At 37.0% G+C, this 17,587-nt stretch overlaps 1 protein-coding gene across 3 annotated transcripts in view; it reads left to right on the forward strand.

Annotated features, from left to right (window-relative positions):
• The first annotated feature begins 1,131 nt into the window (after positions 1–1,131).
• Positions 1,132–17,587, forward strand: part of TAMM41 (TAM41, mitochondrial translocator assembly and maintenance protein, homolog (S. cerevisiae)) — a 23,376-nt gene continuing 6,920 nt past the window's right edge. For 2 of the 3 annotated variants that reach the window (XM_009321996.1, XM_009321997.1), the window contains exons 1-6: positions 1,133–1,308; positions 3,097–3,189; positions 8,194–8,344; positions 10,666–10,811; positions 12,988–13,153; positions 15,374–15,436. In XM_009321996.1, coding sequence (XP_009320271.1) covers positions 1,135–1,308; positions 3,097–3,189; positions 8,194–8,344; positions 10,666–10,811; positions 12,988–13,153; positions 15,374–15,436 — 793 coding nt within the window. In that variant the 5' untranslated portion in view covers positions 1,133–1,134. Of the gene's footprint in view, positions 1,309–3,096; positions 3,190–8,193; positions 8,345–10,665; positions 10,812–12,987; positions 13,154–15,373; positions 15,437–17,587 lie in introns of all 3 variants that reach the window. The other variant, XM_009321998.1, reaches the window with a different exon arrangement.

Here is a 17,587-nt window from a genome sequence, read left to right on the forward strand (position 1 = left end):
GACAGTCGCTTTATAATCGTGTGTGGTTCAGGTGCCCCTTTAGCCTGTATCTGCGAGCTGTGCGTCACAGCCTATCTACTGTTGGTTTTAAAAAAGAGTAACGGCTTGCCCAAACGGTCTGTTTGCTGTGCACCGTGTGAGGGTAACTTAAGCAAAACACATTGCCACGCTTCAGTGGCGTTCTTGGCGCTTCCTCATCGTTTGGAGGTCAAGCTGCTTGGAAATAATGATTTTCTATTTTTGGGTGTGTGTATGTGTCCGACCTTTTAAAAATTGTTATTAGGTAGTATTGCTCATTATGGCTTGCCTGCTAAGCACTCCCCACAAATGCGATTTTGAATGGGTCTCATTTTCCTTTCTGAAGAGAGAAAAACAGAGGATAATAAGAATCTGGGGGCTCTAACAGCATCTCATCCTTACACAAAAGAATGGGGGGAAAAAAAGTAGCTAACAGACAATCTTTTTAGGAGTATTAACTTACTAGCTAAGATGCAGCCCAGAATTAGTAAGCCGGAGAGAGAGGTAGGCCTAATGAATTTGAAGCAATGTCACTCCAAATATTAATTTGTTGTAGGTATGAGTTGTAAACTGTCGGCTTGTCTGTGTGCAGGGAGCGTGTGGACTGGTGTCTTCAGAAGAGCAGGGCATGTGTTGTATGCTACAAGTCTTAAGAGTTTGGATTGTTTTGTTGACAAAAGCAAGTGAATACACTAGAAGTGCAGTTTCTTGCTGCCAGCTCTAAGCTGACTTTATCTGCCCACATCTCCCAATTCATGGCCTCACATATTAGCAAAAGTCCTGTTCATTAGCAGTTACTAAATCAAGCTGTTACGCTGAGCTGTGAACTAGGATGATGAAGATCTCATCATGTGCTCCCCTATTTTGGAGGGTTGAAGGTTGGTCACTTAACCAGGAGGACAGGAAAATTTTGGACCATCTCTGCTAGACTGACTAGAAAATGTAGAACTTCATCCGAACCTTTAAACTGTATTGGACGTTAATACTTGTCTTTTGGTTTTGGTTTTTTTGACTCGTGAAAAATATGTACTATGTATATCTTAGATTAATATGATCAACATCGCTTGCTTCCTGACATATAAACCCCAATACTTTTCTCCTTATCCACAGAACAATATGTTGGACTTCGTGTTTGCTGTTGATGATTCTGTGACCTGGCATATGATGAACTTGTTAAAGAACAGGAGTCATTATTCCTTCCTAAAAGTTTTTGGGCCAAAACAGATAAGTAGCATACAGAGCTACGGAGCAGGGATTTACTACAATACTTTAGTGCCATGTAATGGTAGGGTAAGTACAAGTAGTTTGAGTAAATTAAGTTAAATATTTGTGTGTGAAGTATTGAAATGATTAGCTTAAAGCAGATTTCTGTGCAGGAAGCAAATCCTTGTAGATTGTAACTGGTCCTTAACTCGTGGTATCTTCAATATTTATGTCTCAAACTGTTTCACAAACAGCACGTTAATTAAAAAGCAAACAGAGCAGCTGCTCTGGCACTTTAAAAGTGTGAGCAATGTTTGGAATTTACAACTAAAGCACTTCAGAAACTGAATTTATTTTCCTTATTACTTGCTGTCTGCCAGTTTTGGTGGTTGTAAAGTGTATCGTGGGGAAACAGGGCCTTAATTTCAGCAGTTGACCATGTAGTAATAGCAAAGTGGGTTCTTACTGTTCGTTTGACATAAAATGCAAATATTTAACATAGCAAGTTGGAGTTGACATCTGTGTTGTTTAATGGCTAACATCCGGACCTGTGAAGCTTGAGTACAGTTAATAATTCTAGGAAAGTAGATACTTGTCCAGCAAGTCCTACTCCTGCATCTATGTGTAGACTGTGTTTGGTAAGAAGGCGTGCAGATAGATCAAGAGTCAGGGGAAGGAAACACTGTGTCCGTCTGTCTTGGTGTTGATTTTGAGTTACCACTTTTGCCATGTGGTAACAAACTGTACATAGGGAAAGTAAGTCCTTTTAAGAAAGATGGCAAATGAAATGAAGGACAGTCATGGAAAAATGTCATGTGAGCAATATATACCTAACTGAAGTTTCTCAGAGCACGCGTGGTTGCAGTAATGTTGGGTGTATGTCAGAATTTTTCATAGAAAGTTGGAGATGTGGATGAGTAGTCTGTTATGTACTTGCTATTTTGTTTAAAGGCATCCGTATGCGGCAAGAATCTGGGGTTTAAACCTTGTTCACTTTATGTAAAAAGGGATTTTGGATTTTATTTTAAGGACCAATGATCTTTGCTATGAAATTCTGTTCTTCTTGGCTCTTTAAGCTCTTATCTCATGCTGTAATGACTCGTCATATCACAGACTATGGTCCTTTGTCATCCAGAAATTCTGGAGTTGGCTGCCTTGCTGTGGTGATAATCTTTGGAAACTCAGGAAGTACAAATTGGTAACAAAACTGTTGAAGGTTCATCTGTTTTTCCAGTTGCATAAAACGAACTACAAAATCACAAGTTGTTTTCTAACATCAAAGAGCAAAAGAAAAAGCTCCCTGATACACACCCTACCCCTCAATAACAGTACACATAAATGTCTAGGAGTTTTGTTTATTTTAGATCTCTGACAAACTATTTCTTGAATGTTTTCAATATCATGAAGGATACTGTGGATTATTCCGACTGTTGTAACGTTTGGCTGGTACAAAACTGATCGTAACCTTTCCAAAACCTTTTTATGAACAGTTGTATTTTAATGTTCAGGTCGCTTCAGTGTCAATGTCTGTCTAGACTACGTTTCTTTGGGATTTAAAGTCTTTTGCTTTAGTGATTGATCCTGGGGTGACTTTATTGTAACTTTGATTCTAGAAAGGATCTTAGAGGGTTCTGTGCATCTTCCTGTTCCACTTTTTTTTTTTAACAGAAGTTTGCATGTGAATAGGATTTTTTTTTTACCTCCTGTGTTCATTAAAACATTAAAATGTTTTCATGTTATGCATCCAGTTTTTTTATTGGAAGTGTGTGTTACTTAGAATTAATGACAGTTATAGTAAGTAAGTAGTAAGTTTCATAGAGTGAAAATGGTGCAGGTGTCTGGTTTTTCCAACGCCTTTATTTTGCTTTTTTCCAGATGATAAAATACGGTGTAATTAGCACTGATACCCTGATTGATGATTTACTTCACTGGAAAACCCTCTATGTTGCTGGACGCCTACAAAAACCGGTAACTGTTAGTCTGTTCAGTTATCTGTCTTGAAATGCAGGAAATTAAAGGGCTGGAAAATTATCAGTTGTCATTTTAACTTTAACTGTTACGGATCTGTGCGTCAGTACTGAACAAATAATCTGCCCTGATTTAGGGGTCTAGTCCTAGAGGGATCATCTCTCAGAAAGGAAGTGAAATGTAGTCCTTAATGATATTCTGTGTTACGTGAAAAAACTAAAGGTAAATACGTTGATCACAGTTTTCTGCCTGTAGTAAATCTTGAATAACTGGACTATATTAACTCAAAGTCCCTTTAATATTAACTGCAACGTTTACCTTTTATAACAAATTATGGGAGTTGACAAAATTTAATACAGTTAAATAACGGAAATCTTTAAAGATGAAAGCTGCTTTGCTGTGCAGTTACTGTCTGGTTCATTGTATTGTTAAAGTATCTATAATTGACCAAACCATGTGTTAAGCATGTTGCTTTTTCTCCTCCATGTTTGCGTCATAAAAAATATGAGGTCTTTGTTTACCATGAGTGCCTGATTCAGTGTGCTTTCAGCAGATGGCAGCAGTGCTAAATTAAAATTTCTTAAGAGGGGAAGGGGGAAGGAGAGGAGAACTCTGTTCATGTCTTAGAACAGAAGTTAATTATGCTTTTAACCAAAAACTTGGGGTGAAAGTCTGAATAGATTGTCTCAGCGCTACTGGCTTTTCTCTATCTCCAGGGACGTATTATAGCATGATACAGGTTAGAACAGCTGTTATCTTTATAAAGAAAGAAACTTAATACATAGAGAAAAATAACTGAAGGAAGAATTCTGAATTTCACATTAACAATGAATACTGAATATTTATTTTCAATGTAACTGCATCTGCTGCTGCTTTGATTTATCTTAGAATTTTTTATCTTAGTATATATAAATTGTGCTTCATATCTTTTAGTTAAATTCAATGGGAGTACATACTTGCACAAGAAGGCAGGATGTGGTATTTCGTTTGGTCGCTTACAAGACAGTGGAGATATCACATATGTGTTTAATAGATAAAAGACGAAATCAGTCCAGATTATTTTCATAAAACTCACAGGAATTTGCGTTGAGTAAAGACTGCAGGACTTAAACCAGAATTGGGCCGAAAGATTACTTGGTGAATGTTTAAACTGTATCTTCCAGTAGAATCTATAAAATCACTAACTAGGATTTTCAGTGTTATACCGTGTTGACCAAAAATGACCAAATAATTTGTTTAGATCTGTTGTACAGGTTTCAAATGTCTGCTGGTTCTGGCTTCAACTGATTTGCTGTTTTGATATATATGTTCTAAGTGGTAGTGATAGAAAGCTTTTTTTACCTCCTCAAAAATGTACAATAAGCTCCTTCTGGAGGCGACATAGGGTTAGGTTTGTTTTCTTATACACTATAATCTCTTACATACCATTTGCCATTTGTGCTAGTTCTGGACACAACTGACTGAAGCCAGATTACTATTGTTTAACAGCTTGTTTGGGAATTTCCTCCTCACTCATATAGAGGAGGAAGACCCCAGCGCCTTTCTGGTGTTCCATTACAAAGCTGTCACTGTGTGAGTGAAAGCTATCCAAGCTATTCTAGCACAGGAGCTAAAACATTTGCTCTGGCTTGAAAATCTTGGCTTAATTTTTACTGGAGATTTTGTTTCTGTTATAAACTGGTTGTGTTGACCAAGTAGTCTTTCCAGAACGTTTGGCAGAATAGATGGAGTTTGGAATTGCCACTCAGAAATGCTAACTTTTCTTCCCAGGCTTCTTTTGTTTGTGTTAAAAAGCTTACTGGCTTTTTGTCCTACATGAAATTTATAACACTGATCAGCTAAATTCCCATTTAACTGTATTGAAAAATTGAATAAACTTAGTTGTAATTTCTCCATAACTGACAGGTTTCCTGGGAAAAAAAATGCTGCTGTACCTAAAAAGTAAAATAAATAAGCACAAGTGACACATAATTGGTTTTCAGAGGAAGAAGATTTTAAAAAGCATCTGAAGTGTTACTGAATTTTTGTTAAACATAGAGTGCAAGTAATTGCTTTAGTGTAAGCAGTTGTATTTACTGTTGTCCTGGAGAAACTGTTAAGAGAAGGAAGTGTTTAATAAATTGAAGTGAGGTGAGAGAGAGAGAGGAGTATGAATAGTTTATAAAAATATCTTGTACTTTTTAGAGGGGTCTTGGGAGGTTTAGGGTTTTTATGTTATAAAAATTCCCATGAAGGAGTGACAGAGCACATATTTGTTTACTGAATTTTTCCATTGTCCAAATCTGTAAAAACATTTTTTGAAAGAGAATGGAAAATTCCTCTTATCGTGATATTTAGCAGAGTGTGGATGTGGCTAAATGGCAGACTGGAATAGTGCTTTTGACACCTTTCACTCTATAATGAAATTTTCTTTGTGTATTTTGTTTGTCTGTAAGTATCTTTTTGTACACATGCCTGCAGTTTCTTGTGTATGAATTTCCTAGCAGTGAAGGTAGTATGTTTCCTACTTTAAACCATTGTGATGACTGAGGGTCATGCTTATTTATGAAATTGAATATATCCCTCCTTTAAAATATTAATAATTTTAAAGTCTCAACTGCACTGTTAGTTAACTGAATTCCCTGTATACTGTAAAACCAGAATAAATTGGCTTCTTTCCCCCTTATGTGATATGGTACAGTGACTAGTTCTGATCGTAAGTTCTCTGTACTGTGAAAAAGCCTTCCTTAACTTTGGTCATCTTTCAGATTTACCCCAAGAATCAACATTCATCCTTGTCATACCTCGGTGACAACTATTGCACTCTGTCTTCCTGGGAGATTTCTAGCTACCTAACTGTTTAAAATTTGTTCATAAATGGTATCACTACTGCAGCATTTCGGGCGTTTAAATTTTGAAGCCTACCATATTATTCCCCTTTAAAAAAAATCTGGTTTATGTTAGGGAGTATTCTTAGTAAAGGAGGAGTAAAGTAATCCTTTTACTTCACTAAAGCAAGTCCGTGGTCTTCCATGAGGAGGAATAGCATCTGCTGAGTTTCACATTTTAAAAGGCTGTAACTGTGGTGTTCTTAAAACATGTCCATAACTTGCTGTTATTTCCAGGGCTAGCCTAAGGTATAAGCAGTTTGCGTGACTGCTTGGGGTGCCGCAGACTTCTCTCTTCCGTCTTTCCTTAGAGTTTCCCTGTAGCAGCAAGTTACAAAAGTACATCTAAGTGAGTTAGTTGATGAGATTTAAAATATATAGTTTATCCTCATGACCAGCCCGTCTTGTTTATTGGATCTTATTTGAGCAAGCCTGTATGCATTCAGTAAACTTCTCCCATGGTTTTCAAGGAAAAAAGTTTACTCTCGGCTCCCTGTTAGATGAATGTATTGTATTTTAATGTGTTTTATCATCGTCTTTCATTTTAATGCTAAAAAATACAAAGCAATTTGCTGGAGAAGTTAGGAGGAATTATGAAATGTTTGCTTGTACAGTGAACTCTTTATTTTTAAAACGAAATTCAAAGAAGGGAAAACATCCTTCAAAAATCCACCCTGGACCAATTCCAGACTGTCATACAGATTTGATGTTAGGCAAACCCATGCTTCACTGCAGAACAATTGAAACAAGCAGCCTGTATACTGTTGCATTCACCACCATATCAAAATGAGATATTGTTCTAGTTTTATCCCTCTTAAAGATTTCACTGTAATTAAAAATTACGTTCTGAATATAGCATTGGCCAGCCATGACATTGCTTTGTCAATGTCCTTTCTATAAGAAGAATTTTGTGTAGCAGATATGTCTGATTCTCTTACTTTCTTTACTGAATCTGGGTTTGGTGGTGTGTTTTTTCTTTATTAACAGAGTATTTACATGCCTAAAGGAAAGTATTTACTTGAAAGTATACCTTAGCTGTTTCAGGTTATATTTGGGGGCAGAATTTCAAGTAATACTGCAAGTCATTTGTGTGTGAATGGGCTTTTGGGGAGTAAAAGCAAGTTGGATACTTTTGTTCATAACTGCCAGTGGGTTTGCATTTTAAGGTATTCTAGAGTAAAAAAATATTAAGAAGCTGCCCTTTATGAGCAAGACAGTATTGCTTAATCAGAACACTTGAAAAAGACAGAAACTCGCAACAGGCAGGTATTCTTGGGAGAGCTGTTTCTGAAAGAGCTTAGTTGGCCATCTTGTAAACCACGCTGACTTCATCTGTCTAATGTTCTGTAATAATATGTTTCTATATTCAGTTCTTACTGAAGATCTGCTCTTTTACTCCGGTATATTTCCATATCCTAGGTGACTGGATTCTGTGGTTGGTCTTGAACAGTTTGAATGTTCCCTGAAAATAAACTCTTTGTGGCACGTAGAAGCACTCAACTTCAGTGATCTGTTCTTCATGTATATGTGAAGTTCCCATTGAGTTCACACTCTGCTCATACAAAGTGCAAAATAAAGCCCTGCTTCTTCTAGGAGGACAACTAATATCTCAGAAACTACTTGAAGCATATGATAGAGGAATCCTCTATTAGAGAAAAAAATAGAATGAAGATTAATAGGAAAACTTACCTCTTTTTCTGATATTCCATTGTCTTTCAGTGTGACGGTGATCTTTTTGTCTTGTTGCATAATCACATATGAAGTATTTCTAATACTGTGCTATTCTACCATCTGCTAATGCATTCATATTTACTGTTTTGATTAATCCTAAATTCATGAATCTGAAAAGGTGAATAGCTCTTCAGAGATTAGTTAATGGCTGTTGCTTATAGCAATTCTGAACATGTTTGTAAAAACAGCCTTTTGTAGCAGGCTGTTAATTCTTAAAAAAAATGTTCCTCTCTCTCCCAGTGTGTAAACAAAAAGGGACACTCTAGTCTTTATTGTACCATAATAATAGGATCTAATCTTACATAAATTTCTTATTTATTTTTCACGTTGGATTGAGTAACATTTCTAGCTCCATCTTCAGTAGCACTTTCCTGAAGTCTTGCTTCCAATGACTCTGCTTTTTCAGGTGAAAATACTGACACAGAATGAGAATAGCAAGCTGCAAGCTGCTCTTGTTAGCAATCTGAAGAGTGCAGTCACAGCAGCCTTTCTCATGTTACCAGAAAGTTTCTCTGAAGAAGACCTCTATATGCAGATTGCAGGACTCTCCTATTCTGGTTAGTATATGATGTCCAGAGTGTTTGAGGAAAAAGGCTGTAGTTGGAGCTGTTGTACCACAGTAGGACGTCTAATGTATAATAAGTCATCTGCTCTCTTGCTTTGGGCCTACACTGTTGCATGCTCCAGTAACTATATTTTACTGCTGTGTTATATAACAGCTTGGAAAGACTAATTGTGCTTATTCACAGAAAACAGATATAGGTACACAAGCAAAACTTCTTGTACCTTTTTGATTTACGAACAGCAAGTATGGGTGATTGAAGATGGTGAAATAACCCGTTTTCTCTGTTTGTATGGATTGTATTTTGGTTTTAATGGTTCAAAACTTTGGAAAAAATTTTTTCTTTTCACTCTCAGTGTAATGTTGATTCATCTGATAGTCTGACCCATGCTTTGTTATCTGTTACTTTTTGAATGTGCTGTGTTTAAGGTTCTTTTTTAGTTAACTTAAAGATCCAGATTATGATTCTTCAATGTACATTTAACGCTCACCTCCTGGTATTTATTTACTGACATTTTTTTGGTAAGAGAATTTCCTCCTTTAGTTATGAAGTTGGTATGAATTGGTACGGAAAAAAATTTAAGAAATTACTCCAAATGACTCTTCAATACAAGATTTAATTGTTACAATTTAATTAGGCATTGCACTTTAAATGTTGATATCCTTAATGAAATCACAATGGACAAGCTTGGTTGGAGTTGTACTTTACACAGCACTTTCTTTGCTCATATAGAAATGCAAGTTTGGCTTTAAAAAAAAAAAGCACAGGTAGGCAGGTAGGGTTTGTAAGCTGCAGCTTGGCTCTACTGAGGAATGTTACTGTCCCTTACGTAGTACTCCTCCGGTCAGTTTAGACTGCAATTTGTTCAGCTTTTCCTTCGCAGTTTTTTCTGAGTCGTTACCTGTTTGAAAGCGACAGTAAAGAGGGTACTGACAGTGGGATGGCTAAGGGTTCCTAACCAGGGATGTTTGCCACAGGGCTGCATACCTGCCCACCAGAAACCTGTCCAGGAATGTCATTAGATTCTTGGTGAGCACCAGTGACCAAGGTACTTTTTTATATGTCCTTTGAAACAGTGCAATTAACCAAAAACACGGGAGATCAATTACCATGCTGTACGATGCTGAAATTGGCTCTGCTGTGTGAACAAAGCTAAAGCAATAAGACTCCCAGTTGGGAATGTTCAAGAAAAAGGCTGTCAGTGACATGTTTGTGAATATTTTATTTTGCTGTCATTTTGTTAAGTCTTAAACTTTTCAGAGGGTATACTAGTAGACAAAATTGATTTTATGTGTTACTCTAATCAGTCTCCTTGGAGACCGCTGAAAAGAGTTGTTTATACTTTAATTTGGAAAATGTTTATCCTTTTATTTTTTTATGGATTTTTTTGGGAGCAATGAGTCAGTACCATTTATATGGTAAGTGTTTGTTTTGCAGCTTGGCATAAATTGAAATAAACTTAAGTAATGCTAGCGAGTTGCCACCTTGCAACAACATTTATCTCCTGAACGTGGGAAGTGGGAAAATGAATTGATTCAGAATTTTGTTTGTTGATCTGTGCTGCACTGAGCATCTAACTCCTGGCTGGTAACCCTGGAAGCTACCAGGGTAGTACCTAATAAAGGTAGATGAATACACTATTACAGACTGACTGTCTTTTTCACTTACCGTCTTTGAAACTTTTCAGTCATGTATCATAAAAGAAAGTGTAAAGGTCAGTAATATAACAGTGGTGTTAAAAGGAGTTGCTTTTCGAAACTACTAACAAAATACGTGGCTGAGAGGAAAAGGTGATACTGTGATCTTATGATCGATGACTGTCAGTAGCTGTACTTCAGGTACTGCCCTTGAAGTGCAGAGACAATGCAAATTATTTTCTTTCAATATTGGAAAATTTAAGGTTATTGGTTTCTGGATACAAAGTATCGGGGCTGATCAATCTGTTTAGTAATCTGTTGAAACTGATGTATGGTTGCAAAGAATATAACTGTGTTACCATGACTTTCGAGGCTGAGCTTGACAGCTGGAATTTTTTTTGTTGTCCAAGTGAAAACGTGAACACATGGGTTGATGACATTACGGCATATCAGAGGCCACATAACAATTCTGAATCTTCTTTTCCATGCTTGAAGGTATTCGAATAGTATTTTTTGACTATTAGAAGGTGAACTTTATTATGGATTATATAGGCATTGGTAGAATTGGAGAATAAAGTTTTAGATGACAGCTTTGTACTGTGTTGGTTTCTGTTATACTCTCCTTTTGAGTTTTCAGTTTCTTCCTAATGAATTAACTGTTTTTCTTCTCTTGACTAGGTGATTTCAGAATGATAATAGGAGAAGACAGATCGAAAGTGCAGAACATAGTGAAACCTAATGTTCTCCATTTTCAGAAGCTGTACAGTAACATATTACAGGACTGCCCTCAAGTGGTATACAAGCACCATCTGGGAAGGCTAGAGGCAAGTGTTCTTCTTCAAAACATTTTTAAAACAAGCAAGTGGAAATGCTTTATCGCATTGACAGAAGGCAAGAATTATGCCATACGCTAAGGCAAGCAGTTTTAGTCACTGCTTGCTATTTGTTATGTTTCTGTTGTTTAGTTAATTCTGCAACCAGAAGACTTGCCTTAAATACCAGTCTCTGTGTATGTAGTAACTACTGTTCATTTTCTTTGAGTATGGGCACAGAACTAGAGCCCTAGCAAGGGAACAAGAGAAGATAATTTTAAAACTTGTGTTCTAATGACTACCATATGGAAACAACGGTCTAGGAAGTGATGAATAAACATATGGTTTGTGTTAAAAAGATTAGGTCGTAACTCAGAGGTGCAACTTTCTGCGATCAAAAACTGCATCCCACAAAAAACCCCTAGAGTGCTAGTTATGAAGTTGACTAAACCCAAATGAAATTCTGGCATTATCTTTAAATACCCATACTAAAACAATTTTTCCCTAGTATTTGGGAAACAGGTATCCAAAATCACTAGTATCTTGAATTCCATCTTTCTGGCACAAGTGTAACATTGCAATTAGGGGAGAGGTGCCATAGTCAGGGGTCCAATAGCAATTTTTCCTCTTGTAGTATGCATGTCCGTGTGTGAATATTCAAGCGTGATATACATTTCAACATGAAGTTACAAGTAGCATGGGTTATTTCATGGACATGGGTATCTCTTTATCCTTAAGTCACCTTGGTAATTATCTCACGAATGCCTCCTTTTAGGATGTGTCTTTGTTAGGAACTGAAGCAAGCTTGAGTGCAGTAAACAATTCTACTGCAACGCTTTGGAGTACAACGTAGGCGAATCTGTATTATACTGTAGCTGTCTCCATGTTTTCTTATCATTGTGCTTTTGAACAGTTTAGTGGAAGAAGTATTTAAATTAATTTTGAAAAGAATCCGTAATGCTTTCTCCGAGAAAATGGCTAGTTAGAGTAATACTCCCTGTTGTGTTACCTATAAACAAATCCTGGTAGCATACTACAAATATGTTGTTGGATAATAAATCTGTCTGTAATTCCGTAATAGTCATTGAGGCTGTTGATTAAATGCCATCATTTTACTGTTGATTTTGAGCAAAGTGCTTTAATAATGTATTCCTCATACCTTGGTCTGGTTATTGGCAGTTATTCCCCGGATTGAAGAGGATAACTGCTATCGGGAGTGCCGTTTAACACAGAATAGTAACCCCTTCTCCAAGTATACGTCTTCAGAGTTACAGAGAAGATTCTTTCATAAAAGATTGCTCAAAAACAATTGAAGGCAGACACTAGTTCTTATAGTTCTGGTTCAGGCGTGGATTCCTCCCACATAATGTTAAGAGCCTGCTCATTGTCGGCTCCCTCTGTAGTCAGTGGGTGATTCATCTGGATATCATTTTCTCCCCATTGACTAAAGGGAGTGTATAGGGCAACTAGACTCCTGTCTGATGTCTCCATGAACTGTCTAAAAACTTGTGTGGGAGGAATCGAGCTCTTCATATTTTCCTCCAGTTTCGGAGAGATCTGCTCTATTACGCAGTTTTCAGTATTTGGGCTTACATTTTGTATAAAAGTGTACAGGCCTGCACGTTGGTATCATTGTATGCAAAAAAGGGTCATTGAATTTCTGATTTAGATTGGAAAATGTGGAATGAGTGTTTCCTTCAAATTATACAAACCAGATGTGGTTTGAGTTTAAAGCAGAGAAAATGTTTTTCAAACTAACTTGAAATGTGTGTGTATATGGTTTGATTATGTTCAGGCAGAAGAAACTGAGCTAAGTGGTCTTTTGGGAACTTTTTTTTTTTGATTGCAGTGTACTTCTGTTTCCAAAGGAAATTGGGTAGAGCAGAATGATACAGTTTCAGTGCAGAGGCAGCAAGATCATGTGTGTATATTAGTCTTCCCTTGGATAAAAATGAACATCTTTGCATTGAGTTATTCTTCAGGTTCAGAACTGAGATACTGCATTTCCCAGTGCTTGGGAAGTTTTCATTAGCATTGTCAGTGACTTTTACAATTGAAATGGATCGTGTTCTTTGAGATATTTATCAGAGGTCAAAGATAGCCAAAAGACTTTTCTGACTTCTTTGAAAAGAGAACTTACTTTATTAACACTGAATGTTTCTACTGTCTTATTTTTTGTAACGTTCAGATTGATAAAAGTCCAGAAGGTCAATTTACACAACTAATGGCCTTGCCAAGGACTCTGCAACAAAAGATAACTTCTCTGGTAGACCCTCCTGGAAAAAACAGAGATGTGGAAGAAATTTTACTGCAAGTTGCCCACGATCCTGACTGTGGATTTGTGGTGCATCAAGGTAGGCCTAGATCAGTGTCTGTAATCTCCTTTAAGACATGATATATACACAGATTTATTGTACATGTTGTTCTTGTTCAGAAGATGATTTAGAGAGAAGGGAGACAAAAACAAGAAGTTAGTCTTGAGATACATTCCTAAAAGCGTGGTTTCGGATTTGTTTGATTGCAAACAGATTCTCTGAAATGCTAGCAAATAGCATTCCTGATACAGAAAGATACGTTCTGTTTTGGATTCTGAAAGAAGTAGTCTTTAGGAATTTGTGTGGCCTACTTAGACCATCTAACTCTGTTTGGGATGCTTACATCTTCAAGATTTCATTGGCTGGCATAACTTCATCTAAATACTGAGCTATATATCCTACCAGTCATACACTGCAATGCTAAGTTAATTTTCTAGCTTGCTGGCATTACCTTTCCTAGTTTTCATAGTTAGTCCAGATATGTGAGCTCTGGCAGAGAACTTGGCCTTTGAGGAAGAAGATTGAGGTGATTCTCATCGTCACGGATATCTTCTCTGAGGCAAGATAATGTTGTATGAGCAAGTTAAAGCTTATGCTGCAGACATCGATGTTTTATTATTCTGCAGAAAAACGAAAATGTTTAGTACTTGAAGAGTCCTTTACATCTTTAAAGAACTTGACACATCTTAGTTCCAGGTGGCCAATTTTGCAAGCTCCTTGAGCACAGCAAAAACTGCCTAGATGCCTGAGAGCCACTAGACACTAGCCAACTGCTGAGGGAGCTCTTACACTGATTTCTGTTTGGGGAAAATAAAGCTCCTGAGAGTTGTAGTTCTCTGTTGACAGTATAGGATGAATTGCACCTGGACATCAAGGTGTCCAGCTTCTTTCGTGTCAGTCTATGGCAGCTCCTATGCTACTATGGCTGGACTGCAACAGTAACGTGGTAATAGCTGAATCTGGGAGCAGGAGTTGCAGTGGTTGTGATCTGCATGTAGTTTGAGAGCTCTGAGTTGTGCGCCCTGAGCCAACTATCCTTGTGGTTGTATTTATGTAGGGTATTGCAGGCACGGCTGTGACTGTGGACTGTGCGCAGTGGTGCAGCAGTTCAGTATCAAAGCACTGGATAGATCTAGTCTTCTCAAGCTAAGCAGTTTATACTCTTAGGAGAACAAATCAAAACCCCTCTTGCACTTTCGTGGCTGAAAGATTTTCCTAATTCAAGAATCTGGGTAAAGGACAGGACGAGCCATTTGGTAATCCTACAAGACAAAGCTGATTACTCAAGTTGAATTGCATTGTCCCTAGGTATTTTACTAGCTCAACATGATTTGTTCCCTTCCCCTCCCCACCGCTACCCCCCCAAATTATTTTCCGGTGGAATGTTGTTATCCCTTTTACTTATTCATGGATTTCCCTAAGCTTTGTTCTTCATTATAGAAATAGCTTTGAAAGAAGGATTTTAAAGGAATATTTGAAATTATACTCTACATGCTGGTTAATGCAGAAGAATAACTTTCAGTTTGGAAGACTAACTCTGGGACTGCTGCATTTCTACATTTTTAAGTGTTTAGTAATGTACAGTAGTTTTGTTCTGCACATATGAGTATGCTTTTATTTGTATGTGTTAGAACAGATAAAACTTAGTACTTTTCAAAAAAAGTTTTAATGTTTTACTTACTTACTATTCCATTAATACCTGGACAGTGAGAACTGAATGTGCCACAGTGCAAAGTGGTAAACAAGCCTTATCTCCAAAAGCTGATAATTTAAAAAAGCCAGACAAACACTGCACAATATGGGCATCTCTACTTGATCCCAAATGTGCAAAATCCCAATTTCATATTGAAGTAAACAATTAGTATAATTTGTTCTGCTCTAGAAAGTTAGTATGCCAGCACTTAAATGAAACAACTCTGAATCCTTTGTGACTAATCATCTTAGTAGAGAAATAATGGGAACACTAAATGAATTAATTTGATCAATTCCTACTGGTTGTTATGTGTTTTAATATTGATTTGTTTTTTTTTTAATATGTTATATGTAAAATAATATAAAATAGCTTAGAGAATATTTTCAGTTAGTATGACAAAGCAGAACAGAAACAGACTTTCTCAGCTTAAGTGTATGTTTTACTTTCAAGCTGGCTTGATTGTATAACTGGAAAAATATTTAACTTTTCTGTGTATGTTGGAGGATAAAAAAAATCCCCACAAAACTGCTAAGATGAGTAACATCTGTGTGCTTTTCTATCTGCAGGCATTTCAGGAATTGTGAGATCTTCCAGTATAGTGCAGAGTGCTAAAACCATACTAACAGCTGGTAAGAATGCATGTGATTTCTATCAACATAGGCCTTCCGATTTCGCAAAGTAAAAATTATAGGGCCCTAAGACTGTCTTGTTATAAGAGTTTAAAGAATAAACTTTTTGGGTGTCTAATGAAAGCCCCTGGAAAACAAAAGTAATATTTAAAGCAGAAGCTTTATATAACTATTGAGAAATTGTAAAATGCCAAAAGGAATTGGAGTCTATATGACTCTTAAACAAACAAAAAACCCCAATAATGCAAAAGTAACAAAAAAAACAACTTCTGACTTCAATTTCATTTTATATGTGGGCCAGATTTGGCTGATGTGCACTAGTTCTGCTCTTTTTGTATTAGAAAATGAAAAAAAATTACTTTATAATTCGCTCTGGCTTTCTACATGTGAGTGGATCCCTAGACGATCAGTACGTATTATTGGTGTGTTATGTAGACTATAAGGTTATTTCATCATAAAATAAAGGAGGGGATAAATTTTGAGGGAGAGAACTTTGACAGGATCCAATGTTTTTGTCAGGCTCAGAAGACAGTTGTGTATTTGAAGACATAATGTCTTCCAAACTGAGCCTATACTTGGTGAGCATTGGATATTACTGTAACTCTCATACTTCAAAATTAATTATTTTAGAAAAAGAGTTGAGTATTACAAAGTCAATGTGAGAGAATGTGTAGAAGGGATAAAAAGGACTTGCTCATGTAGCAACATGGGAAAACTAGGGATGCTTTTCAGCTATCCAAGTCTTCCTACCTGAATGAAAGTTACTGCCAATTACATAGCTGGAGCTTCATCCTGTTTTCTGAGTTCTGGAATAAATGTAATTTTAAGCTGACCTGATTTTTACACTTAAAAAAGCTGAAAGCGCTGCAGCTCGATTTAAAAGAAAGACTTAAGACCTGAGCCTTCATTTAGTTAAAACGCTGATCAGGACATAGTCTCAATTCCTCCAAAGTGAAAAACCCTTGCTGCTTGCATGAAGTTGCTCAAATATTTTTCTGAACTCATTCATACCTATTCCTAATTCTTCCACAAAAGCGATTATGTACAAATGATGCCATGACAGGTTTTAAAAGCAGCTCTATAGTTTCCTACTGAGCAGTCCTTATCCAGGCTTCTACAGCTGCTCTTCCCTTCCCATTGAGTGTTAAAGTTGGTGGCTCCATGTTATACCTCCTACCTCCTTGTAAAGAAACACAAGTTGCAGTGTTCAGGACTGTTAGTGGTCTGCTGAGTAAAATAAGCAGGAACGGTTGTACTTTTTATATGCTTCTGTTAATAGTCTGGTTCTATTAATTGGAAGAAGTCTGACAAAACTATTGCCTAACTTTGTTTAGTAGCTGGAGGAGACTGAGGACATAACTCCATCTGAGGAAAGCAATTTTTTGTTTTATTTGAGTTAGGCATGTCGCAGGTATTAGTTTCTAATGTAAGGTTTCCAACCAAATAGGTGACATTTTTCTTCTAGGGTTTGTTGCCAAAATTACCTGCTGGTGGTCAAGACTTCTTGTATTGTAACATGCCTCTTTTAGAAATACCAGCTTGTATCTATCTGTTTCTAAATCCATGGAGAGTAGATTTTGTAGAGCAAAATAATGGGAGGGCAGGGTTCAAAGACGACGTTATCGTGTTGAATTCAGTGCTTGTGAAAGCTAGCAGCCTGACTGACGTGTGGAGCAAAACTGTTTGTGCATAACTGCAAGAGTATGAATAAAAACAGTTAAGTTTTGTCGGATTATTTATGCTCCCCTTCTGTCTGTTCTGATAGACAGAACATCACCTCTGGGAATTGTTAGCTCCTTTTGTGTGTCACGCAGTAAATGACTTACAGCCTGTATTGTTACTAGGACTTTTGGGGGGTCATAATGCATCTTTGAGTAGGACTTGTAATTTTTACCGTGTTTCCTGTTTTGTGCACCTGAAACTAGGTATTTGTGAAATGCCTTTTGTTTGCTTTGTCTTAACTGCTTTTTGCTTTATATATAGTGGCTTTTTCCCCCCCCCCCCCCCCCCCCCTCTCTCAAAGTCTCAGTTGCTGACCCATCCTGTCTGAAGTCTGCCTCCAAGCAGTTCTTCCAGAATATAATCTGTAAAAGAGAGGCACCTCCACAGGTGAAAAGTTTGTGCCTGTGGAACACAGGTGTCTGCAGCAGG

The sequence above is a fragment of the Pygoscelis adeliae genome, unplaced genomic scaffold (genome assembly GCF_000699105.1).
Source record: "Pygoscelis adeliae isolate BGI_AS28 unplaced genomic scaffold, ASM69910v1 Scaffold304, whole genome shotgun sequence".
In the NCBI taxonomy this organism is placed as follows: Eukaryota; Metazoa; Chordata; class Aves; order Sphenisciformes; family Spheniscidae; genus Pygoscelis; species Pygoscelis adeliae.